This window comes from Balaenoptera acutorostrata, chromosome 8, assembly GCF_949987535.1.
Source record: "Balaenoptera acutorostrata chromosome 8, mBalAcu1.1, whole genome shotgun sequence".
Classification (NCBI taxonomy): domain Eukaryota; kingdom Metazoa; phylum Chordata; class Mammalia; order Artiodactyla; family Balaenopteridae; genus Balaenoptera; species Balaenoptera acutorostrata.
Window position 1 is genome coordinate 60,455,843 of NC_080071.1, and position 25,758 is coordinate 60,481,600.

Below are 25,758 nucleotides of genomic sequence, written 5' to 3' on the forward strand. Positions count from 1 at the left end.
GGAGCATAGAAGCCTATATATGTTTTGTTCTGCTTGCAGGGAGTGGGGAGAGGCAGGTATTAATTACTGAATATTTTGCACCCAAAAAACAAAGACAAAAACCCCACTGGGGATCTTGCTTTTTGACACCTCAGGAACTCTACTAAGTATACCGCTCTACCCAACATGTGACGTATGGAGAAAGGTGAGAAAAATTATGATTTTGAGCCAATCATGGAGACATACGTTAGCAGTGAACTTCCTCCAAGTTTCTCAATCATCATGACCAAAAGTATTTTGATAGATACCACTGTGTTTTCCTTGATGAAAAATTTGTACAGCTCCACCAGATTCCACGGATTGGGACATGGACGTCTTTGGGGGACAATATTCAGCTCACCAAAATCCCCCACATTGGTTCTTTCATGTTTCTCCTTGACGACATTGTTCAGGTGTGGTAAGCTTCAGCTCTAATGAGTGTGGCTTCCCTGAAGTTTGCTGACAGGGAGGATCACGAACTCCTGCACTGCCAGCTTGATGCCAGCATGAAAACCATTGCTGATCACAGTGAAAGCTGGAACAGGCAGGATGACTTCAGGATTGCCAGTGGGTTCACAATTCTGTGACAGAAGGGGAATTCCCTTTTCAGCAGCTCTGGCCTTACAAACAGCAAGATATTCCTAGTATGGTGTGCATACCAAATGTAGACCTGTGCTCAGAGCCATCCAACTCCATCATCACTTTGTCACTCCTCTTCTGCTGCATGCACAACATTCAGTGGCTTGCTAATCAGGGCAGGCCCAGTTTTACTGAGGTGCTCAAGAGCCTCTGAGACACCTTTTCCCACAGTGAACCTTAATGTCTTGAGCTCTAGGTCTCATACCAGTTGAGGCATCACTGGATACAGCTCTGAAGAGACCTCTTTGAGTGCAGGACCCACCTGAAGAGTGGGATTTCCATAAGAGCCAAAGATCTCTCTGACAAAGAGCTTGAGATTAGGTATGGTGAATCTCTACTCATACTTCTTGTCATGTAAAAAAGAAGCAGGGGAAAGGGTCTGCAGAGGTCAAGTGAGTGATCATAGGCTCGCAGCCCTCTCCTTTATTTTCCTGAGCTCTTGGCCCACTTGGCTTCTCTTCTGCAATATATGTTTTTTTAAAGCTCCCTAAATGATTCTGATGTGCAACCAGATACGGGAACTACTGGTACAGGCCTTCAAGAAAATTAAACTTTTACGATTATAAAACTTTTCAAATAAAAGTTACATTTCCTTTTTATTAGTCATGAAATATAGCATCTTTCAAGCTAAATTACATTACATTTTTATACTTATTACATGATACACAACCACGGAACCAGTTTCAAAAAAAACAAATTTCATATTTCAATTTATTCAGTAAGGAGACATGAAAAATAAATAATGAAGGTCCTTTTTCCCCTCTTCTTCCCTATTCCCTAAATTTATGTTTAAACCTGATATAGATTTTGTAACACTAAAGTAATGGCTTTTTTAAAAGCACTGTATACAGTACTTTTAAAGATAATGATTATAAATGCAACTAATTTGAGAAAACAGGAAGTAAACACTTTCACCTGCTGGTTTCTACCTCAGCATCTCCTTTGTCATAAAGACAATAATGCTATAGAAATTAATGTTTGGGAATAAATCACAGATACCATTTTAACATTTTCCATAATCCTGAGAAATTCTTCAGTATTATATAATCGAAAAATCAATTCCAAATACATCTGCAAATATCTTATAAAAATACATTTAAAAACAAGAATGGGAAAAATTCTAAATACTAGGTAATTACTCTGAAGGTGAGTCGGCACTATGAAGAGGCTTTGATTCCTTTATCTTTATCAGGATATTCTTCCACATCAGAGGAGAACATCAACTCTGGGAGAGAAAATGAACAAATCACACTCAAAATGATTTCCCAGTATCTCAAAAACAGTTTTATAGCTTAGTTATAAACAGTCTTCAAATATTGACATATTATATGTTAATAGAAAGCCCCCAAGTACAAGTAAGAATTCTTGATAGTGAAATCTGATTTAAAAGGTGAACTAATGACAAATGTACACGTTTTGCATTTTGAGATATACAAGTTTTGAATGTATTATAAACCCTTGAAAAATAAAACATATATAATAGAGACAATATAATAACTCTTACCAGGAAATTTAAGTCACTTAGAGAATCCAGGATCATTAGACATCTAAGAGGTCTAATTCTAGAGTGACCATGATAACCTAAAATGTAGGACACAGATGCAGTGGAGGACCTGGAACTAAGATGAGGTGAGTGCCAGCATATCTTAACTATGTTACCCCATTCAATCACCATAACAACCCTTTAAGCGAGTATTATCAACCTCATTTTATACTTCCTTTTTTTATCCACATGGAAATGTTATTTGACTCACATGACCCTAAAAGCAAGATTCTGGAAATATTTAATTAGTAACACACACTTTGTGATTTAGACTGAATACTACACAGGCCAGCTGCGTGCAGCTTTAATCCCAACCACAGTGCAGAATGTTATTAGTTGACATTTCTACATTTAAACTATTACTTAGCATAGACACATAATTTATTAAAATACCAGGAAATACAAAAAAAGAAAACCTTAGGAATTAATAAAATAAAGTCCCCTGATGTAAGCATTAGATGAAAAAATCTTTGAATGACTAAAAACTATACTGAGTGAAAGAAAAACAGCAAAATACTTAAAGCTTAAGAAGATTTTTTTAAATACCTTAAATTTATCGAAAGGAATAATTAGTGAACAACATGAGCAACGGTACATTTATGAATGAAAATACACAAGAAGATTACATTTTTCGTCTTGGTTTTTACAAATGGAAATGTTGAAAAGATTCTCAGTTCCAAGACTTCTGAGACACAGGCTATAATCAGTTAGTCAAACTGCAGTTAAATGCTCAGGATGTTTAACAAATCAAGAATAAAATAATAACCAAAGTCCAGAAAATATCATAGAGATTCAAGGGTGAAATTGTGGAACATCTGCCAGGAAATACAACTTACAATACAAATACTAAGCAGTTCCCAAAGCAGTGCTGAAAAGACTAACAGTTTGCTAATGTGACTCTTCTTCAGGTGTTCCAAGAGGGGTCTGAGGACTAGAGATTAGCAAATCTCACTTCACCCTGGGCACACTAAAGGTAGGATTACAAAACACTTCATTAGACAATGAGGGGTTAAGATTTTGTGGCAGGTAGAGGAGGAGGTAAGAATAAATTCACTTGAATATGTGTCTAACAGAGGCTAATAGATGAAGCATGATTTATTTCACATTAAGAGATACTTTGATCAGAAAAAGACTAAGAGAAATGAAGAGCAAAACTTCCTATAAAATACCTGAAGTGTTCCAAGAGAAGAAATACCTCCAAAATATGAGAAAGGACCACAGAAGCCCCTCATCAAGTATTCGATACTTCAAGACTACAGCTCTCCTATACACTCCTCCCTGCTTCTCGTGGCATTCTGTTTCACCACTTTATCATAACTCTTCTTGTGTTATTTTACTTTAAATAAATCTTTGTTACTGAAATGTTGTAAGCTGTATCCATTAAAAGAAGATTTATAAAGTCATTATAGAAGATTTTATGATATACTATTTTTTCTTTAATACATACCTTCACTAAGATCCATGCCTGGCCTATAAGACAAAAAAAGCCAAGATAATCCAACCAGAAGGGCCACCACCAGATTCACCACAATCCATGGCTGGAGAACCTGTTCCTCAACTCCTTCTGCCCTAAAGGTACAGAAATACTCATTAGAAATGTCTTCATTTTGGTCCATATATCCAGATATATCTATTTCATAAACTTTAAAAAAAATGAGCAGTCCTCACCCAGAGGAATAACAAGCATAAACTATAACTTCCCTATAAAATAACACCATATATATCATGAGAACAAAGGTTCAAATGTTATTGAATTCTAAACAGATTTGCTTTGTACTCAGATGTAAATGGAAATTTACTGTTGGCAAAGAATTTTTCTAAGTTTCCCTTCCAACTTCTGTTAGTACTACTCTTCAATCATTCCTTTCTCTCTTAACCTCAAGCCCCTAGCCACTCTCTTCAAACAAGACTGCCCCTCTAAGTTTTGTGAGGTGGGATCTCAGCCGTCCTATCACTCTCATGGTTGGCCACTGATCGGCAGAAGCAGACTCTCCCTAGTCCGCTCTCTTTCTGGCCTGCTTGGTTTCCTGACTCTATCACAGGTACCCACTCCCATCACTACTCTGCGGTATCAGGCTTCCTGATTGGGGGTGAGGATGTGGGGCTCCTCCAGTTCACCATGTAATGATTTATTTTAAAACCATAACTTCAGAGATTTAAAACAGATTTTTTTACAAAACATTTCATTAGAAATGCAGGAGTATACAACAATAGTTACCCATTAACCAATGGAATAGGGGTTTTTTTTGCCATAATTTTGGAAACAAAAACGGGGCCCTCAATATTATTTACAAATGAAAACAAGTAAAATAGTGAAAGGATAAGAACAGCACCATTACTCCCATCGTTGCTGTTATTACGATCAACAATTACTAATGCTACTGTGAATTCTTACCAGAGGCTACCATTAACAGAAGAAGGTGTGTAAAGGTGGATTCTGTCACTTGTCATTTGTTGACTCAGAGATAATATAAGAGCAGTAAAGTACACTGAGAAAAAGACAAATGAATTACTAATAATGTATTTTTAACAATTATTTTTAATTAATAAAATTAATTAAAAATTTATAATTTTTAATTATTTTTAATTTGTAGATTATTTTAAGGCCAAAAAATAATCTGTACTTTGGGGAATGATGATACAGAAAAAATTTCACTTGGTCAATTTCAATAGGCTGGATAGTCTTACATTATTTTTCAAGAATACAGGTAGGTAGGGAAGGGTCTTTTGATGCTCACTATTTCATCATTAGGCTGACAAGAACCTAGAAGATCTTTTAAGAAATTAAATGACTTTCTCAAGGTCCTAAAATTAGTTTTATTAATATTCTCAGAACAAAATTTATTCCAAATTATCAAAAAGATATAAAATAGTATTTGTTACTAAAATGCCCTATCAGCTCAATCTGTTTAATGTCAAGTAGAAAACACAAAAGTTAAATATTAAGCAATATAGAATAACAAACTTTTAAAAGTTATTTAGATAACCTCTATTAAAAAATTATTCTATCAAAATTATGCCTACCATGGTTTTTTAATTACAAATTCTGCTGAATAAATATCTATATGTAATGTTTATAAGTAGCAAAAATATAAAGTCCCTTTTAAAATAAAATTATACTCTTTCTGGTTCAAAGTTACATAGTTATCAAATTAAATGATTTACTCACAGAAAGATGCTAAAGCTGTTGGATCCAGGGCAAGAAAATTTCGGATTGCTACTGATGTTTTAGCAAAGTCAATCCTAGAAAATACAAAAGCCTCTTGTTACAGTGCAGTTGTCAACTTCCTACAAAACTGTACTCTCTGGACAACAGTTTCTTCCTTCTCTATTTTAATGCTACCACATGTGTTGTCTATTACTAAGCTTTAAGTAGCTACAGTTTATACTTAACACACATGAAAGAATATCTTATTTACAAAGGCAACATAGAACATCTAACTAGATGACTATTTTAGTCGGCATTCCTTTAGAGTTAAGAAGAAACAAATTAAACTTGATTGGCAAATTTCATTAGATTCTATTATACCTCTTTCTATTACCCATATTATTGGGTTATAAGTTGTTGTTTTTCTTAATGGGTTGAATTGTGTTCCCAAAAAGATATATTGAACTTCTAAACCCTGGTATCTGTGAACGTGACCTTATTTGGAAATAGAATCTTTGCAGAGGCGATCAACTTAAGATGAGGCCATTACAATGGGCTCTAATCCAATATGAATAGTGTCCTTATAAGAAAAGACACACACAGAAAAGACTAGACTGTCATGTGACAACAGAGGGAGAGGTTGGAGTGATGTATCTACAAGCCAAGGAACACCAAGGACTGCCAGAAACCTCTGGAAGCTAGGAAAGAGGCAGGAATAGACTCTCCTTGGAGCCCTCCAAAACGGAACCAACCTTGCCCACACCTTGATTTTAGACTTCTGGATTCCAGAACTGTGAGAAAATAAATTCCTGTTTCAAGCCACCCAGTTCGTAGTACTTTGTTACAGCAGCCCCAGGAAACTAATACAATACCCAGAGTCTTGTCTATACCTTATTCAGTTCATCTGGAAGATGTTTGGGACTTTCTGAGTTGATTATATTTGTATGAAATTTTGGACTCCGAGTTGATGCTGGAATGGGTTAAGACTTTGGGGGGTATTTTTGCTCACGGTAGTCCCATCCCCCACCCCCCCCAAAAAAACAGAAACAGAATGGCTTTTTTAAAAGTCAAAATAATATTAATATGCTATCATTCTATTTTGAAAATGTCATAGTCAGTCAGGGACACATTTTGCTCAACACTTCCTCCTGAAGAAAAGTTAGAGGGATCTGCAGTCACAAGAGTCTTACCTGTCAAAAGCTGAAACTGTACTTAGAGCCAAAAGCAAGTAGAGAAGACTCTGGAATGGATATGCTAACGTCTTGTATTGTTGCAGAAGGTTTGAGAGGTTAGAAAGCTCGTCTCCTGCTAAAACATATATCACAACAATATTCCACACAGCACAGCCAGCCAAGAAGCCATGAGAAAAGAGACCAATCATCCTGAATGGAAAAGGGTTTCATTATTATACATGAATGACAAAAGTAAAAAGCTAAAACATTCTTCAAGTCTCTTCACATACAAGAATAAAATTCAACATTTCACAAAAAGTAAAAACAAGTTTTTCTTTTTACTACACTGATAGGCAGATCATTTAACTCTAACTGAATGTTTAAAAACTATACCCACCACCATTTTAAGTTGTCAATTTTGTCAATAGTATTGAACAATCAACACTTTTTTAAAAAAATTACGGAACATTTGTTTTAAGAGAAGTCCAACAAAATCAGCCACCTGAAAGCCCGGTTCACTGACAGTGCAACATCTCTGGTGGTCCAGGAAGGCTTCATGTCCATCGACACATCTATCTTTTCTGTGGTCTTTATCAACTCTGAGCGATCAGCAGCCTGGAATCGCCCTAAGAACACAATACACAACTATAAACAACTAACAAGAGGGAACCCTGGTGGTCTTTCTTATTATTCTACACTTAAGAACCCTCACAGTGAGACTGAAATTTTGCTGTTTTCCTATCTAAAAATTCTCCCTGATTTGGTCCCTATTTCAGAAGGCTCTTTTCTTTCAGTTTATAAAACATACTATTTTTTTATCTTTAAGAAAAGTAAACAATGTCCATGCACTTTCTTCTCGACCCAAAATAGATGTTAAAGTAACAGTCTTAGAAATCAATTATATTTAATGAAATACAATAATGAACTTGCAACTCAGAACAAAGTCTGGAAACCCTTAACATAACATAGTCTAAAAACCTCTAATTTAGAGACTTTACGAGTATTAAAGTTTAAATCCCAACACTATAAAAGTAAGTCAATATTTGAAAACACCTTAAATTTCTTAGGAAAAGATGACAGTGTAGCATGGCATTCTGTGATGACAGAAAAGAAACTGTTTCATACACTTGTCTTAAGAAGATGCCCATGGAAGGTACCAGTTCAAGTGTCAGCACTGCAACACTGTGAGCACAGCTTTATGCTTTTACTGCTGACGAGGAGGCTTCTCCTTCTCATTTATCTGCTGATCCACAAATGAACCTCAGGAAACAGGAAAGCTTCCATTATCCTTGCCAAACCTGGCTGTCAAGTACTTTGGAGGAGGAAAGACAGAAGTACGACACCTAATTTTCCCAAAGAAAAAGCAACTTCTGAGCAGACTAGTGGTAACTTTTATGGTCAGTTACTTTACTAGGGAAGTTTCTGTGCTAAGGGAAGCAAGAATAAAAATGAGGATTGAGTGATATTGCTTGAAAATAGACTGAAGTAAATTATGGCCACATGGTAAACTAGTAAAAGCCCTTAACTAGAAGTCATGAAACCTTGGTTCGAGTCCCAATTCTGCATTAACCAACTGTGAGACCCTGCGGGAGTCAGCCTCTCTGGATTGCAGGTTTCTCACTGGCCAACGACGCCAAGATCCCTTAGGTGGGTTTTTATGGAATCAGAATTCTAAAACAATTTATGTAAAATCTAAGTTGCAAATTTTAGGACTAATCTTTATGTTTTAGATGAGTTCTTTAGGCAGAATATTCAAAGCATATCCAAGGGAAAAGCATATGGTCATGATCATGCTTTCAGCAGATTTTTCTTAAACTCTGCAAACGTAGTCTTATAACCAATGCAGAACTATTTTCCAAAAGAGTATGTAGCTATAATGTTGTATTTATTATTTAATATGGTAATACCATCATGTATTTTCTCTTATTTATTTTTAATTGTAGCATTTCATTACCTGCTCCACCACCAATACCACTACCAATTGCAGAAAACTGGTAAAGTACAACAAGAATAAAGAAATGGGTGGGAGTAGAGGGAGATTTTTTAAATTACCCATAATTCCATAACCCAGAAACAACCAGCATTAATATTTTGGCATATTTCCTTCTAGTCTTTTTTGTCCTATGCAATTTTCTATAGTTGAAATCAAACTACATGTGTGTATATTTGTTTATTTTTCATTAGAATCTTCCCATGAAGTGAAAAATTCTCCCTAAACATTATTTTTAGTGGTACAGAAGATTTCATTGTATAGATATGCCATAACTGTCTGAAATCATTCCCCTCCTGCTTTACATTTAGGTTTTTTCCAGTTTTTCACTCTCATGAATAACAACGTGATGATTAGCTTTATGTACAAATTTTTATCCATATTTTTGCTTATTTTCTTAATTCAGATTTCCAGAAGTATAATTCCCAGGTCAAAGGATATCCTTGCATAATTCTTAAAGAGCTCACATTCCAAAACAAGGACCTACTTACGGCTTTTTTCCACAAACACTTTCCCTACAGGCTGGCTAATACCAGTGGGTGCAGTCAATACAGACTGTTGTTCTGGACTACTTTGCTCATCAGTAATTATGTCTTCATCTTCAACTCCTAGCTCATTGGCATAATGTAATTCCGCTGGCTGGGTTTTCCTGTAATCAGGGAGAAAGTAAGAAAAATGGATGATTATTAACTTTTTACAGACCCAAATAAGGAGGTACCTGTGAGTCTCATGGAAAGAGCCTTGGACTTGGAGTCACAAAATTTGGTTTTTACTCAAATGGATCAGTTATTAACTGTTATGCACAGGAAGTCACTTTTATTTCTGTGGGCCTCAGTTTTCTCATCTGGAAAATGAAGTGACTGAACTAGATTTGTAAGCTTCTTCACAGATTTAAAATTACATGATTCTATATAGATATTGATCACTATCTGCAGAGTCACTTCCAAGTACAAACAAGTTATATAACTTCCAGTGTACTTCTTTAAAGAATACCATTATATTTTACCTGACACTTAATTTCCTATGTTAAAATAAACATTTTTACGTATTGCTAAAAAAATCATAATTTGAATTCTGTTAACATGAGAAAATAAATAATATAGCCTACTTTATTAATATTACCTTTAATTTTTAATATCTTTAATATGTAATATTTTTATTACTTATACAAAATCTTCTATTTGTGTTCCTCTTCTTCAGAGACAGCTCCTAAAATTTTTTTATTTAAATACAATATTTTACTTTTCTCAGTGGGTTTTACTCTTTTCAAATGTATCCTTAGACTGGTTTAACTGATATTTTTGTACTATTACTTATCCTAGAGATATACAACTGCAAGTATTTAATAAGACTTAGAAGCTGCCATTTTGGGAGCTTGAAATTAAGCATCAAGGTATCTCTGCAAAATATTTAGAAGGACAAATAAATTCTTACTTTGTCTTCCTTCGAGGTTTTCGAATGGCTGGCTCCTCAGCTGGCTCCACATTGATACCATTTTCGTTCGGTAATAAAGATGGACTAGAAGTCTTCTTCTGGGTAAAGGCAGTCTCCAAGTCTGAAAATAAAGTAGATTAAGTTTTCAAATTACCAGGATGTAAAAAGAAAAGTAATGTACAAGACTTCTTCAAGACAAAAGAACTTTAAGAATTTTAATTGGCCCCCAATTTTTTTCACCATCTTACAAATTTTTAATTTTTAAAATTTTACACCTCTAAACACTCAAGAGAAAGTCTGAAATTGTGATACCAAACACTATAGAAAAAAAAAATTAAGTAATCCAACACCCAGGGTGTGTCAGAGATCTCCAAGATTACTTCCAGGTTCTGTGATTCACTCAAAGGACTCACAAGTCATTTACACTCATGGTTACACTTTATTACGGGGAAAAGACATTAAGCAGAATCAGCAAAAAGGAAAAAGCTCATGGAGCAAAGTCCAAAAGAAAACAGGTACAAGTTTCCAAGAGTCCCCTATCAATGAAGTCACACAGGATATGCTAATTCTTCCAGCAACAAGCTGTGTCAACACATATGTCGCTTTCTCTTCCAGGCAAGCTCATCAGACACTCAGCGCCCAGGGCTTTTATTGGGAGTGATCACATAGGAACCCTCTGCCAAGCACATACCAAAATTCTAGACTGCCAGAAGAAAAGCAGATATTTAGCATAAATCACATTGTGTGCACAAATGCATAGTGAGCCACCCTGATAGAGAAAGCTTTATATCAATGTAGAAAACTGTTTACCAGCCAAGATCCCAGATGCCAGTCACGAGGCCCTCTAGAAAGTAGGCCTGTCCAGACCTGCTGTGTTAACTCTTTTCTGCACACAAGGTATTAAGTTCAAGTGAGTCAATGGAACCTTCTAACCCACTAGCAACTCTTCCTATCTGGAAATACAGGAAATGGAATGCCCTCAACGTCCCGAAAATTCTATTTTAAGAAACACTTACAGCCTGGGCTGGAAATATAATATAAGCAATAGAGCCTACCACAGATGTTCTGAACAAAACAAAAATCAAACAAAATTTAAAACCCAGAAATTTAGAAAGCTGGACCTGTAGGGGTAGGTACATTCTAGAATGGCAGTCACAAGTACTCTTTGGCCTAAACTTAGTTGGGTCCTGAATTTTCTAAAAACAGTCATTTCTATTAATACATTTTTTTCATAAATTATAAAACTATAATTATATAAAATTATATTAAAATATAATTTTTCATGAATTATAAAAATTATATTTTTTCATGAATTTTCATGAATTATAAAACTATATAGGTATATTGGTATCCATCTTGATTTTCAAATTGTACCCTAACTGAATTACTAAGAGAGTAGTATGTTTTTTTTGAATTTTTGAAATTTATTTAATTTTTTTATACAGCAGGTTCTTATTAGTCATCAATTTTATACATATCAGTGTATACATGTCAATCCCAATCGCCCAATTCATCACACCACCACCACCACCACCCCGCCATTTTCCCCGCTTGGTGTCCATACGTTTGTTCTCTATATCTGTGTCTCAATTTCTGCCCTGCAAACCGGTTCATCTGTACCATTTTTCTAGGTTCCACATATATGTGTTAATATACGATACTGTTTTCTTTCTGACTTACTTCACTCTGTATGACAGTCTCTAGATCCATCCACGTCTCAAAAAATGACCCAATTTCGTTCCTTTTTATGGCTGAGTAATATTCCATTGTATATATGTACCACTTCTTCTTTATCCATTCGTCTGTCAATGGGCATTTAGGTAGCTTCCATGACCTGGCTATTGTAAATAGTGCTGCAATGAACATTGGGGTGCATGTGTCTTTTTGAATTATGGTTTTCCCTGGGTATATGCCCAGTAGTGGGATTGCTGGATCATATGGTAATTCTATTTTTAGTTTTTTAAGGAACCTCCATACTGTTCTCCATAGTGGCTATACCAATTTACATTCCCACCAACAGTGCAAGAGGGTTCCCTTTTCTCCACAGCCTCTCCAGCATTTGTTGTTTGTAGATTTCCTGATGATGCCCATTCTAACTGGTGGGAGGTGATATCTCATTGTAGTTTTGATTTGCATTTCTCTAATAATTAGTGATGTTGAGAAGCTTTTCATGTGCTTCTTGGCCATTTGTATGTCTTCTTTGGTGAAATGTCTATTTAGGTCTTCTGCCCATTTTTCGATTGGGTTGTTTGTTTTTTCAATACTGAGCTGCATGAGCTGTTTATATATTTTGGAGATTAATCCTTTCTCCGTTGATTCGTTTGCAAATATTTTCTCCCATTCTGAGGGTTGTCTTTTCGTCTTGTTTATGGTTTCCTTTGCTGTGCAAAAGCTTTGAAGTTTCATTAGGTCCCATTTGTTTATTTTTGTTTTTATTTCCATTACTCTAGGAGGTGGATCAAAAAAGATCTTGCTGTGATTTATGTCAAAGAGTGTTCTTCCTATGTTTTCCTCTAAGAGTTTTATAGTATCTGGTTTTACATTTAGGTCTCTAATCCATTTTGAATTTATTTTTGTGTATGGTGTTAGGGAGTGTTCTAATTTCATTCTTTTACACGTAGCTGTCCAGTTTTCCCAGCACCACTTATTAAAGAGGCTGTCTTTTCTCCATTGTATGTTCTTGCCTCCTTTGTCATAGATTAGTTGACCATAGGTGCGTGGGTTTATCTCTGGGCTTTCTATCTTGTTCCATTGACCTATGTTTCTGTTTTTGTGCCAGTACCATATTGTCTTGATTACTGTAGCTTTACAGTATAGTCTGAAGTCAGGGAGTCTGATTCCTCTAGCTCCGTTTTTTTCCTTCAAGACTGCTTTGGCTATTCGGGGTCTTTTGTGTCTCCATACAAATTTTAAGATTTTTTGTTCTAGTTCCGTAAAAAATGCCATTGGTAATTTGATAGGGATTGTATTGAATCTGTACATTGCTTTGGGTAGTGTAGTCATTTTCACAAAATTCATTCTTCCAATCCAAGAACATTGTATGTCTCTCCATCTGTTGGTATCATCTTTAATTTCTTTCATCAGTGTCTATAGTTTTCTGCATACAGGTATTTTGTCTCCCTAGGTAGGTTTATTCCTAGGTATTTTATTCTTTTTGTTGCAATGGTAAATGGGAGTGTCTCCATAATTTCTCTTTCAGATTTTTCATCATTAGTGTATAGGAATGTAAGAGATTTCTGTGCATTAATTTTGTATCCTGCAACTTTACCAACTTCATTGATTAGCTCTACTAGTTTTCTGGTGGCATCTTTAGGATTCTCTATGTATAGTATCATATCATCTGCAAACAGTGACAATTTTACTTATTTTCCAATTTGTATTCCTTTTATTTCTTTTTGTTCTCTGATTGCCGTGGCTAGGACTTCCAAAACTATGTTGAATCATAGTGGTGAGAGTGGACATCCTTGTCTTGTTCTTGATCTTAGAGGAAATGCTTTCAGTTTTTCACCATTGAGAATGATGTTTGCTGTGGGTTTGTCATATATGGCCTCTATTATGTTGAGGTAGGTTCCCTCTATGCCCACTTTCTGGAGAGTTCTTATCATAAATGGGTGTTGCATTTTGTCAAAAGCTTTTTTCTGCATCTATTGAGATGATCATATGGTTTTTATTCTTCAATTTGTTAACATGGTGTATCACATTGATTGATTTGCATATATTGAAGAATCCTTGCATCGCTGGGATAAATCCCACTTGATCATGGTGTATGATCCTTTTAATGTGTTGTTGGATTCTGTTTGCTAGTATTTTGTTGAGGATTTTTGCATCTATATTCATCAGTGATACTGGTCTGTAATTTTCTTTTTTTGTAGTATCTTTGTCTGGTTTTGGTATCAGGGTGATGGTGGCCTCATAGAATTAGATTGGGAGTGTTCCTTCCTCTGCAATTTTTTGGAAGAGTTTGAGAAGGATGGGTGTTAGCTCTTCTCTAAATGTCTGACAGAATTCACCTGTGAAGCCATCTGGTCCTGGACTTTTGTTTGTTGGAAGATTTTTAATCACAGTTTCAATTTCATTACTTGTGATTGGTCTAGTCATATTTTCTATTTCTTCCTGGTTCACTCTTGGAAGGTTATACCTTTCTAAGAATTTGTCCATTTCTTCCAGGTTGTCCATTTGATTGTCATAGAGTTGCTTGTAGTAGTCTCTTAGGATGCTTTCTATTTCTGCGGTGTCTGTTGTAACTTCTCCTTTTTCATTTCTCATTTTATTGATTTGAGTCCTCTCCCTTTTTTCTTTATAAGTCTAGCTAATGGTTTATCAATTTTGTTTATCTTCTCAAAGAACCAGCTTTTAGTTTTATTGATCTTTGCTATCGTTTTCTTTGTTTCTATTTCATTTATTTCTGCTCTGATCTTTACGATTTCTTTCCTTCTGCTAACTTTGGGTCTTGTTTGTTCTTCTTTCTCTGGTTCCTTCAGCTGTAAGGTTAGATTGTTACTTGAGATTTTTCTAGTTTCTTGAGGTAGGCTTGTATAGCTATAAACTTCCCTCTTAGAACTGCTTTTGCTGCATCCCATAGGTTTTGGATCATCGTGTTTTCATTGTCATTTGTCTTTAGGTATTTTTTGATTTCCTCTTTGATTTCTTCAGTGATCTCTTGGTTATTTAGTAACGTATTGTTTAGCCTCCATGTGTTTGTGTTTTTTACGTTTTTTTCCCCTGTAATTCATTTCTAATCTCATAGCGTTGTGGTCAGTAAAGATGCTTGATATGATTTCAATTTTCTTAAATTTACTGAGGCTTGATTTGTGACCCAAGATGTGATCTATCCTGGAGAATGTTCCGTATGCACTTGAGAAGAACGTGTAATCTGCTGTTTTTGGAAGGAATGTCCAATAAATGTCAATTAAATCTATCTGGTCTATTGTGTCATTTAAAGCTTCTGTTTCCTTATTTATTTTCATTTTGGATGATCTGTCCATTGGTGTAAGTGAGGTGTTAAAGTCCCCCACTATTATTGTATTACTGTCGACTTCCTGTTTTATAGCTGTTAGCAGTTGCCTTATGTATTGAGGTGCTTTTATGTTGGGTGCATATATATTTATAATTGTTATATCTTCTTCTTGGATTGATCCCCTGATCATTATGTAGTGTCCTTCCTTGTCTCTTGTAACATTCTTTATTTTAAAGTCTATTTTTTCTGATATGAGTATTGCTACTCCAGCTTTCTTTTGATTTCCATTTGTATGGAATATATTTTTCCATCCCCTCACTTTCAGTCTGTATGTGTCCCTAGGTCTGAAGTGGGTCTCTTGTAGACAGCATGTATATGGGTCTTGTTTTTGTATCCATTCAGCGAGCCTGTGTCTTTTGGTTGGAGCATTTAATCCATTCATGTTTAAGGTAATTATCGATATGTATGTTCCTATTACCATTTTGTTAATTGTTTTGGGTTTGATTTTGTAGGTCCTTTTCTTCTGTTGTGTTTCCCACTTAGAGAAGTTCCTTTAGCATTGTTGTAGGGCTAGTTTGGTGGTGCTGAATTCTCTTAACTTTTGCTTGTCTGTAAAGCTTTTGATTTCTCCTTTGAATCTGAATGAGATCCTTGCCGGGTAGAGTAATCTTGGTTGTAGTTTCTTCCCTTTCATCACTTTAAGTGTATCATGCCACTCCCATCTAGCTTGTAGAGTTTCTGCTGAGAAATCAGCTGTTAACCTTATGGGAGTTCCCTTGCATGTTTTTTGTCATTTTTCCCTTGCTGCTTTCAATAATTTTTGTCTTTCATTTTTGCCAGTTTGATTACTATGTGTCTCAGCTTGTTTCTCCTTGGGTTTATCCTGTATGGGACTCTCTGTGCTTCCTGGACTTGGGTGGCTATTTCCTTTCCCGTGTTAGGGAAGTTTTCGACTATAATCTCTTCAGATATTTTCTCTGGTCCTTTCTCTCTCTCTTCTCCTTCTGGGACCCCTATAATGCGAATGTTGTTGTGTTTAATGTTGTCCCAGAGGTCTCTTAGGCTGTCTTCATTTCTTTTCATTCTTTTTTCTTTAGTCTTATCCGCAGCAGTGAATTCCACCATTCTGTCTTCCAGGTCACTTATCCGTTCTTCTGCCTCAGTTATTCTGCTATTGATTCCTTCTAGTGTAGTTTTCATTTCAGTTATTGTATTGGTCATCTCTGTTTGTTTGTTCTTGAATTCCTCTAGGTCTCTGTTAATCATTTCTTGCATCTTCTCAATCTTTGCCTCCATTCTTATTCCGAGGTCCTGGATCATTTTCACTATCATTATTCTGAATTCTTTTTCTGGAAGGTTGCCTATCTCCACTTCATTTAGTTGTTTTTCTGGGGTTTTTTCTTGTTTCTTCATCTGGTATATAGCTCTCTGCCTTTTCATCTTGTCTACATTTCTGTGAATTTGGTTTTTGTTCCACAGGCTGCAGGATTGTAGTTCTTCTTGCTTCTGCTGTCTGCCCTCTGGTGGATGAGGCTATAGTTCTGAAGGCTGGAAGTCTGAGATCAAGGTGCCAGCATAGTTGTATTCTGGTGAGAGCTTTCTTGCAAACAGATGTCTTTTTGTGTGTCCTCACAAGGCAGGGAGAGTGAGTGTCTAAGAGAGTAGTTTTAATTCAAGTATATTTACTGCCAGTAATGAAATAAACTGTAGAGTAGGTAAAGCTGTCTGAGGGTCATTTCTGTCTCTCTTTCCTTCTCTGCCCTCTTCTGCCCACTCCTTCTCCTCTTAGTGCCCCCAGGCACTGTGGTATCCAATTTCAACTTGCATCTCAAAACTGTGCTCCATTTTCCTAACTTTTCTAGTTCCTGCCCTCTACTCCTATAATTCTTTCATCTAATAAGCATCTACTATCTTCTAAGAGGCAAGGAATTAGTCAGGGAAACTATTTTGTAATAAACTATTCCTTGGGGCTGATGTTAATAGGAGAGAGGTAATCTCCCAATCTTTGTTCCTTCGTTTGTTTTACTCTAACAAAATCTATTGTCTTTTTTCTAATTATTATAAAAGTTATATACATAAAATATATAAAAATTAATAAAACATAAATGAAGAATGAAAATTTTAAAAAATCATCCCTAATTCCTCCTTCTAAAAAACCTACCACAGTTGACACTTTGCTATAGTCTTCCATTCTTTTTACATATGTGTATGTATATACATATGGTCTGGATTGTATTGTGTCCCCCGAAAAAGATATGTGCAAGTCCTAACTCCCAATACCTGTGAATGAGGTTTTAGAAATAGGGTCTTTGCAGATGTATTCAAGTTAAGATGAGGTCATGCTGGATTAGGATGGGCCCTAAATCCAATGACTGTTGTCCTTATAAGAAGAGCAAAATTTGGACACAGAAACACAGGGAAAAATCTGAAGACAGAGGCACAGAATGGAGTTATGCTGTCACAAGCCAAAGAATGCCAAGAATTATAAACAACCACCAGAATCTAGAAGAGGCTAGGGTGGATTCTTTCCTAGAGCCTTTGGAGGGAGCATGGCCCTGTGGACACCTTGATTTTGGACCTCTATCCTCTAGAACTGTCAGAGACTAGATTTCTCTTGTTTTAAGTCATTCAGTTTGTGGTAATCTGTTCTAGTAGCCCTAGGAAATTAATACAACATATTTTACAAAAATGGGATACTCTGATACAAACTATTTTATAATCTTTGTTTTTGACTTAACAATATATTACTGATGGTTTTCCATGTCACTATTTTACTTCAACAATCCTTTTAATGAGTACTTGGTTTCTATTAAATGGGTAAAACATGATTTATCTAGGCAGTATCACATTGTTAAATATTTGGTTATTACCAGTTTCTACTCTTATGTTACAGTTAGAATCCTTTAATTACTGTAGCCATTATAGTTACTTCTATTCCTATAAGTTCAGATAGGCTATATCAATTTATACTTTCTGTCAGTGGTGTACGAGTATACCAATTTCTCACCAATACTTTTATATCCAACAGTTTGGGATTTTATAATCTTTAAAAAGCATTGCCAGTTTGATAGCAAAATAATGATATAATATTCTGTTTACCTTGTGAATAGTGCTGGGACATAGTGAGACTCAAAAAATGTTGGCTTTTGCTCCATTATATTACTGTTAATACAGAATTTTTCCTTTCCCCACTAATCTCAATGTCCATTTCATAATATACCAAATTCATATACATACCAAGATCTGAACTTTCTGTTTTGGTCCTGAATTTGTACCCCTTCTCATAATCTGTACAGATACGATCAAAAGAGATCCTCTAAAATATTCCTGACTTAACCCATTGGAGTTACTCTGGCGATAAAAATTTTAAGCAAAAAAGAAAAAACTGGGATATGGGTGGGGAAAAATAGGAACAGACAGGTTTTTAATCATACCCCCAAAATCACAACTGCTGTCACAACCTAACCTTAGTTTCTGTACATACCAAGAGGTAGCTTCGTCTTCTTCTGTCTCCTTTGAACAGGAGCTTCTTGATGTTCTATGGGGTCTTTAGTTGGTGGCTCACTGCCCTCAGGTGGCCTGTGAACAGCAGTCTGAACAAGACCTTCCAAAGAAGCACTAGCTACAGAGAAACGGAGTTGGAAAAAATTGGGATAACTTGAGCAGAGATTACTAAGTCTTAAAAATATAGGGAAAGGGGGAACTGGAATGTTTCCTATATAATAACCTCCTCTCTTACAGAACTAATTGTGCCCCAAATCTTGATTTCCTCCCTCCTCACCTGTAACTTTGGGCTTTAAGTTGGGAAAAGAAATAAATGAGGGAACAAGGAAGAATGAGGAAGCAAAAAACAAGGAGGCTAGAAAGAGGAACAAAAGAAAGGCAGGAGGAAAACTGCTTCTGAACTTTCAAACAGGTGAAAATGTAATGGTAACTGTCACCATAGGGAACGCTCTTGTCTTATGCCTTGATAATTATCAGCCTCTATATAGTTTAGTCCTTCATTAATAAATTAACACATGATAAAGTCATCATGGATAACTGGAGTTAACAGATAACTTAAAAATCTCTTCATCTGATCATTCATTTCAATCTCTCCCCTCATCAAATCTTTGAACAGATTTCAGCCCATTTTGGCAGATTTGAATTTTACTTCATTACATTCACTACATTGCTTCTTCACAAAAGAAGAAATACAAATGAGTGAATAAACAAATGAAAAGATGCTTAACCTCATTAGTATTCAGAGAAATGGAAACTAAAGTAAGCTACTTTTTGCCCACTAGGTTGACAAAAAGAATTGAAAGGCTGATATTTTCCAATGTTCTCAAGGATTTAGCAAATGTGACACTCAAACTCTGTTGGTGGCAAGAAAATAACAACTCCCTTGAAGGCAATTTAGCAGAAATTTATCATATTAATAATGCACAGGTCCTTCTGTCTAGCAGTTTTACTGTTAGCAATCCATCCTACAGCAATATCTCTTCTTCCCCACCACCCACTATTTTATGTAGAAGAACTGCAAATTGTAGGAGTGAAAAATTTGAAGTACCCTAATTGAACAACAATTTTAATAAAAGCCTAGCAATACACCTCCTTTTTTGTCTAGAGCACTGATTTTTTTCTCTTTTTTACAAGAAAAAAAGCTGGTAGCTGGGCTAGAGCCCTACCTCTGCTACCCCAACTCAGTCTTTATTGCATCCTTCACCAGTGACCTTTCTAAATCCACATGTACATGTCTGTACTTAATTGTGAGTATATTTGTAGGGCCTAGCATTTCAGTATCTTTGTGAATCTAAGTCTCTCTGCCTCTCTTTTCTTTTTGTTGCATATCTGTATGTCTTTCTCTATGCATCCATTTCCATTTCTCTCTTTTCCTCCGCCCACCATGTATTCCACCATTTGTTAGGCAATGATAAGCTAATACAAGTTTCCAATCAGGTATAAGGTATGATCAGCTACGAGCTTTAGGAAGTTCATCCAGCAGTGGTGGGCAGGACCGACTAGGGTGGAAGAAAGCTAGAAGTACAGAACAATGTTGGAGGCTACCCCAATAGCTCAGGTGAGAAGAAGAAAGGAGCTAGGCTAACTACAGTCGTGACAGCGGAAATGACAAGGGGAAAGAGACGTAAAAGATACTACAGAAGAAGCAAGCTTGTGAGAGGCAGCAAGTAGAGTGAAGCGACCAGTGCGAGGCGACTGAGGTTTCCAGCCCCAGTCACTGGGAGAGTGGGGGTGGGGGTGGGTCCATTAACATTAATTTGTAAGTAAGCAGTAAAACTTGATTTATTGTTGAAAGTGATGATAAATTCTGGACATGCTGAGTTTGAGTTACTGACGGAATGTCCAGGATTATCAGTGAATGAGACAAAAAAAGTTCACAGAACTTGCTCATTATTGGAGCTTTAATACCTGGATGATATGGCCCTGCCTTCAGACTCATGTTCTAATGTAGAGACTCTCTGACTGAAATGAGGGATCCAAGAACCTTGTGTCTCTAAATCCAGTATCCTGTTCAAGGGTCTGGAACCAATCATAGCTTAAGACAACTTATGTTATCTAGGGATGAAAGACCTTAAAGAGTCCAAGAATGTTGTGGAAGTAAGATCTGGGGCAGCATAACCCTTTATTACACAAATGTTTCTAGATACTCTTCAGGCTGCCCACTACCTTGTCCCTCACTGCCACCAAGAATCCCACTGCTTCAAAGTGAACTGGATTCTATCCTTAACACAGCAGTGACTTGGGACTGGGGCCTGGCCTCTCCCTGATCTGTGATATTTAGCATGCCTGAGGTCCTGGAAAAACTTGTGATCCCACACAACAAAGAACACTTCTTACCTAGCGTGGTTTTTGTTCTGGGCTTCTTTTTCTTAGGACGACTAAGTGGAATATCATCTATAAAACAGAAAGAACAACAGAAAAGGCTGCCTAAAATTCAATGCAGGGAAAAGTCAAAAGGGAACTTTTAGTAGGAAAGACCTTTCCCTCTTTTCCCCTGGGTCCAGCCAATTTCTATACATTAGGGGAAGAAGGCAAGAGACTGACAAAATCAAAGGGAGCCCATAGTATAGTACCGGTAGCTCACAGCTGGTCAGTAATGTTATAAATTGTGACAGAAAGTGGGCTCACCAAATATTCATCTGATCCCCTACATTTCCCAGCCCCCTTGCACTTAGGTGTGGCCTATGACTGGTTTTGGCCAATAGGCTGCAAGATGAAGTGATCTGTGCCATTTGGGGGCCAAAACATTGAAAAAGCCAGTGAGTAACCCTCCAGCTTCCCCTTCCCTTGCTGTGGCAACTGAGAAGGTCTCATGTTAAGATGGCAGAACCACAGCATGGAAGTAGCCGGGATCACTACATCATTAGTGAAGAGGCAGAGAAAGGTAACTGTCCTGGATTGTTGCTACGATGGACTTTGCAGTAACCAGAAAAACCCCGTATAATATTAAGTAACTGAGGTTTTGGGGTTAGTGTGACATAACCCAGCCTATCCTGATGAAATGAGACAAAGGAAGATGTAGTCCCTATTACGGAACTATAATCTAGCCAACAGTTATATTCTAGGTGACTCCATTCAGGCATGAATGCTTTTTAATTTATAAGGTCAAATATCAGCCACATAACTAGTGTTACATATCAACCATCCTTTAAAAACGGCAGTCATAGGAGATTACTATGATAAAAAAATTGTAGCATTATAAATTATACTATTCAGATTCAAGTTTAAGAGAAAATGAAGGAATCAAACTAACTTTCAACCACCAAATACTGTATTTAGAAAGTTTTACATTAACAGTGAACTAACTCACCTTGATTAGCACTTTATATGACGCCGACCAAATTTAATCAGGACAGAGACAAAAAGAGAAACTCTGTTAATTAGAAATCTATTATACTGTTAGACTGAAAATTGACTTAAGTCATTACAAATTTAAAATAAAATTAGCTTTCACACAAAATCAGCTAGTTTACAAACTAGCTTATTAATTATCAGTAATAAGCTGTTTAATAAGACTAACAAAATAACCCCAATATTTTCTGAACCTACATATACATATTCCCTACTGTCTATTAATAAAGTGGATTAAACAGATTAAGAACTCTTATTTTGTCACTGATTAAAATCAGCTTAAACTCTGAGGAAACTATTCTAGCAAACAAAAGAGGATCAGAATTCTGATAAACAAGACATTAAAACATTCAGAATGGATCCATTATCCTAACATGTGGACATTTAGTCTCTGAAACAGAGCATTTAATTATAACTGTTATCTTGATGATTCAAGAATTATTCATCTTTAAACTTTCAGGAAGTCTCTTCTGAATTATTATAATTGTGTAACAGTACTAGTCAATTTTTTTCACTTTATTCACTTTGCATTCTTAAAACTCAATAATAAAATTACTGTAAATTATTTTTACCTTGGCACAGGTGGAAGGGCTCGTGGAGGACGCTATGGGGAAAAGAAAAAGAAAACTGCTTGTAAGTAAAAACCTCAGAGCATCTTTACTTCGTGTATTTCAAATTTTTGATAATCCTATTCGTCAAGTGAAACCCAGGAGGTACTGATGAGAATCAGATGGGCAATTTTAATTTGTCCTATCACTTCTGAATTTCATATAAAGTTCCCTCCTTCCTATATTCCTTAATGTCTACAGACCAGGCTCTGTTCTAAGCATCAGGGATATAGTAATGAACAAAACAGAGGGATCCTTGCTGTTATGGAACTTACATTCTAGTGGTTAAGTATTAGATGATAACGTTAAGTATATATATTATATATATATATATATATATAATATATATAATATATATGGAAAAGGAAGAATGAGGAGTGCTACTTTAGTTAGGAAAAGTCTCTCTTTAGTTAGGAGATATTTGAGCTGAGACCTGAATAAGAAAGGAGCCAAAGGGGAGCAAATACAAAGTCCTTTATGGGAGATTGGGCTTAGAGAGTTCCAGATAAAAGAAGGCCAATAAGGATAAAGCACAGTTATCAAGGCATGGGCAGATTAATTAGGAAGACAAAGGGAAGGAGCCTGGATTTTTTCTTAATTGGGGTATAGTTGCTTTACAATGTTGTGTTAGTTTCTGCTGTACAGCACAGTGAATCAGCCATATGTACACATATATCCTCTCTTTTTTGGATTTCCATTCCTTTTAGGTCACCATAGAGCACTGAGCAGAGTTCCCTGTGCTATACAGCAGGTTCTCATTAGTTATCTATTTTATACATAGTTGTTATATATGTCAATCCCAATCTCCCAATTCATCCCATGCGCCCCTTCCCTCCTTGGTGTCCACTCGTTTGTTCTCTACGTCTGTGTCTCTATTTCTGCTTTGCAAATAGGTTCATCTGTACCATTCAAAAGGCATTAAAGACCCAAACATAAGACCGGACACTATAAAACTCTTAGAGGAAAAGATAGAAAGAACACTCTTTGACATAAATCACAGCAAGATCTTTTTTGACCCACCTCCTAGAGTAATGAAAATAAAAACAAAACAAATGGGTCCTAATTATACGTAAAAGCTTTTGCACAGCAAAGGAAACCATAAACAAGATGAAAAGACAACCCTCAGAATGAGAGAAAATATTTGCAAACGAAGCAACTGACAAGGGATTAATTTCCAAAATATACAAACAGCTCATGCAGCTCAGTATCAAAAAACAAACAACCCAATCAAAAAATGGGCGGAAGACCTAAATAGACATTTCTCCAAAGAAGACATACAGATGGCCAAGAGGCACGTGAAAACATGCTCAACATCACTAATTATTACAGGTTTTGTTTTAATTCAACGGGAAGCCAATGGAGGTTTTAAGCCACATAGTAACATACTTTTAAAAAACATACTCTGAAAGATACAGTGTGAAAAACGCATTTTAGGGCAGAAAGGAAAAAAAACTTATAAATGCTATTTTACATGAATAAGAAAAGTGTTTGCAGTTCAGAGAAATTACCGTTAAGTAGCACTCTGGAATCTTTCAAAATAAAATACTAACAAAAATGCCTAGAAATCAGTTTAATGTTCCAAGTATCTCAAGCTGCTTGCAAAGGACATTGGTTTAAAAAGGTTAAATTTTAAACACTCGTAGTTTGTTCCACAACTGTCCCATTTACCTATCCATTCATTCAAAAAGTGTGTTAATACAAATGCTAGAAGATTAGGACAAGGCCAGCTGTCTTAACACTATCCAGTAGTCAAAATTCAACCGGCAAAGAAGGATAGTTATTGTTCTTTCTATCTATCTACAAAGCGGTATTGTTCTAAAGATGCTATGGACCGCTTTCTAACCACTCAGTTCACACGATAACTCCACATTTCAAAAGTCCCGCAAAAATGACGTATCATCCATCCAGAAACCCAACCTCGACACTCCTCAAAAGTAGGACGGCTCAACTGAACTGAAAGTAACTAAGGCTCGCTTACCACCTGCTTCTTCCCCATTCCGTCTAAAGCTGGGCTGCCCGGCAGCCGCTGACTCCCAGCCGCGGGTCGCTCACACCCCGCCCGGGTTCACACCCGCCCAGCGGGCCCCGCGCACAGGCGCAATGCGTCATCGAACTGCGCCGCAGAGGCCGCTCTGGCCCGCAGCCTCCCTTATCAGGGTGGGAGCGAGGGGGAGCGCGGAGACCTGGTGTGGGTTTTCCAGTCCGCTCCTGCGGAAAAGGGGGCGTCGGAGTCGGGACTGACATGCCCGGGAGGAGAGACTCCAGCGGGCGCGGTGTAGCAATCACGATTTTTCCCATGATTTCCCAAGTGGTTGCGGTGATTTGTTCGAGGGAAGTGAGAGAAGACCAGGATTAAAAGTCCCCGCTGGCAAACGGCTATCTCTTTCCCGGGCGGCTAAATGCCCTCCGGGAGGAGTCGATAAAGAGACCCTCTGTGGCAGGCCCCGGACCCGCAGGGGCAGGGCCAGCAGCGATGTGAGGCGTCGTCATGGCAACATGCGCACTCAGGCCCCCGGAAACTTCAAGCCTGGCTCCTCGTCCAGCTCCTGGAGTTCGGGTCCGGCCTTGGGAAGAACTTCCAGCCCCCACCCCCAGCCCTATCCTGTGAGCGCCAAATGGGCCGATGCGCGCACTCCCCGATCTGGGCTCTCCCCTTCTGGTCCCCAGCATGTCGGTGTCCGCTCCGCCCCAGAGGTAGCGGCTGCGTTAAGGCAGCGGCCAACGCGCCCCTCACCGCTCACCGGGTGGTCCTCGTCCACCCGGAGCCCTGAGTCTGCCCTCATGGCGCTGTGCCCGCCGGGCTCCCTCGGCGCAACCGCCGCCGGCCCGAGCCTGGCTCCCCGCGACGCCGCGGCCTCCGGGACCTGCGGGAGGCGGGGGCTTCGCGGCCCCTGACTAAGCCACCGCCCCCGGGCCGGGCCTCCGCCCGCCCCCGCGTTGCCAAGCTCCGCGTTCCAAGGCGTCGGAGTTAGAGACTCACCCGTTTAGCCACCAGGCGCGCGCGCGCGCGCGTGTGTGTTGATACAGGCAGTTCTCAGATTCTCTCCAGTTGCGCGCGCGCGCGCGTGTGTGTGTTACAGGCAATTCTCAGATTCTCTCCAGTTGCTTATCCTCCATCCAAAGAAGCACGGCATAAAATCAAACCCGGGATCACATGAGTGTTAAAAATGACTTAATTTTCTTCGTTTTGTTTGGTCGGGTTTCTTAGAAAAATAACACATTCACTTTAAATTTTAAAACTACAGATGTTTTGAAGCATACATTCTGTTTTATAGTTAAGAAAGAGCAGAGGGATGGCATGGATGTGGAAAAAGTTAGGGAATGATGCAAAAGATGAACAGATGCTAGGGCAAGAAGAGCGACTGGAAGCCTCAGACTTAAGGAAGTAAGAAAA

The 25,758-nt window shown here is 37.4% G+C and overlaps 1 protein-coding gene and 1 pseudogene across 3 annotated transcripts; both read right to left on the reverse strand.

Annotated features, from left to right (window-relative positions):
- Positions 1–194: 194 nt before the first annotated feature.
- LOC103004364 (alpha-enolase-like) lies at positions 195–1,728 on the reverse strand (annotated as a pseudogene).
- TMEM237 (transmembrane protein 237) lies at positions 1,235–25,257 on the reverse strand. Of its 3 annotated transcripts, XM_057551862.1 has the most exons (14): positions 25,106–25,257; positions 22,329–22,360; positions 21,716–21,726; positions 20,743–20,799; positions 18,386–18,523; positions 9,945–10,065; positions 9,002–9,159; positions 7,023–7,146; positions 6,539–6,730; positions 5,370–5,443; positions 4,596–4,689; positions 3,648–3,769; positions 2,162–2,238; positions 1,235–1,882 (listed from the first exon to the last, which is right to left on the reverse strand). In XM_057551862.1, exons 1-14 carry the CDS (start codon positions 25,145–25,147, stop codon positions 1,877–1,879), a joined length of 1,248 nt encoding a protein of 415 aa, XP_057407845.1. In that variant the 5' UTR covers positions 25,148–25,257; the 3' UTR covers positions 1,235–1,876. The 3 variants fall into 3 exon arrangements, with proteins under 3 accessions (XP_057407845.1, XP_057407846.1, XP_007190596.2); XM_057551863.1 differs by lacking the exon at positions 2,162–2,238 and having other exon boundaries at positions 25,106–25,254; XM_007190534.2 differs by lacking the exons at positions 2,162–2,238; positions 25,106–25,257 and adding an exon at positions 24,343–24,471.
- Positions 25,258–25,758: the final 501 nt, after the last annotated feature.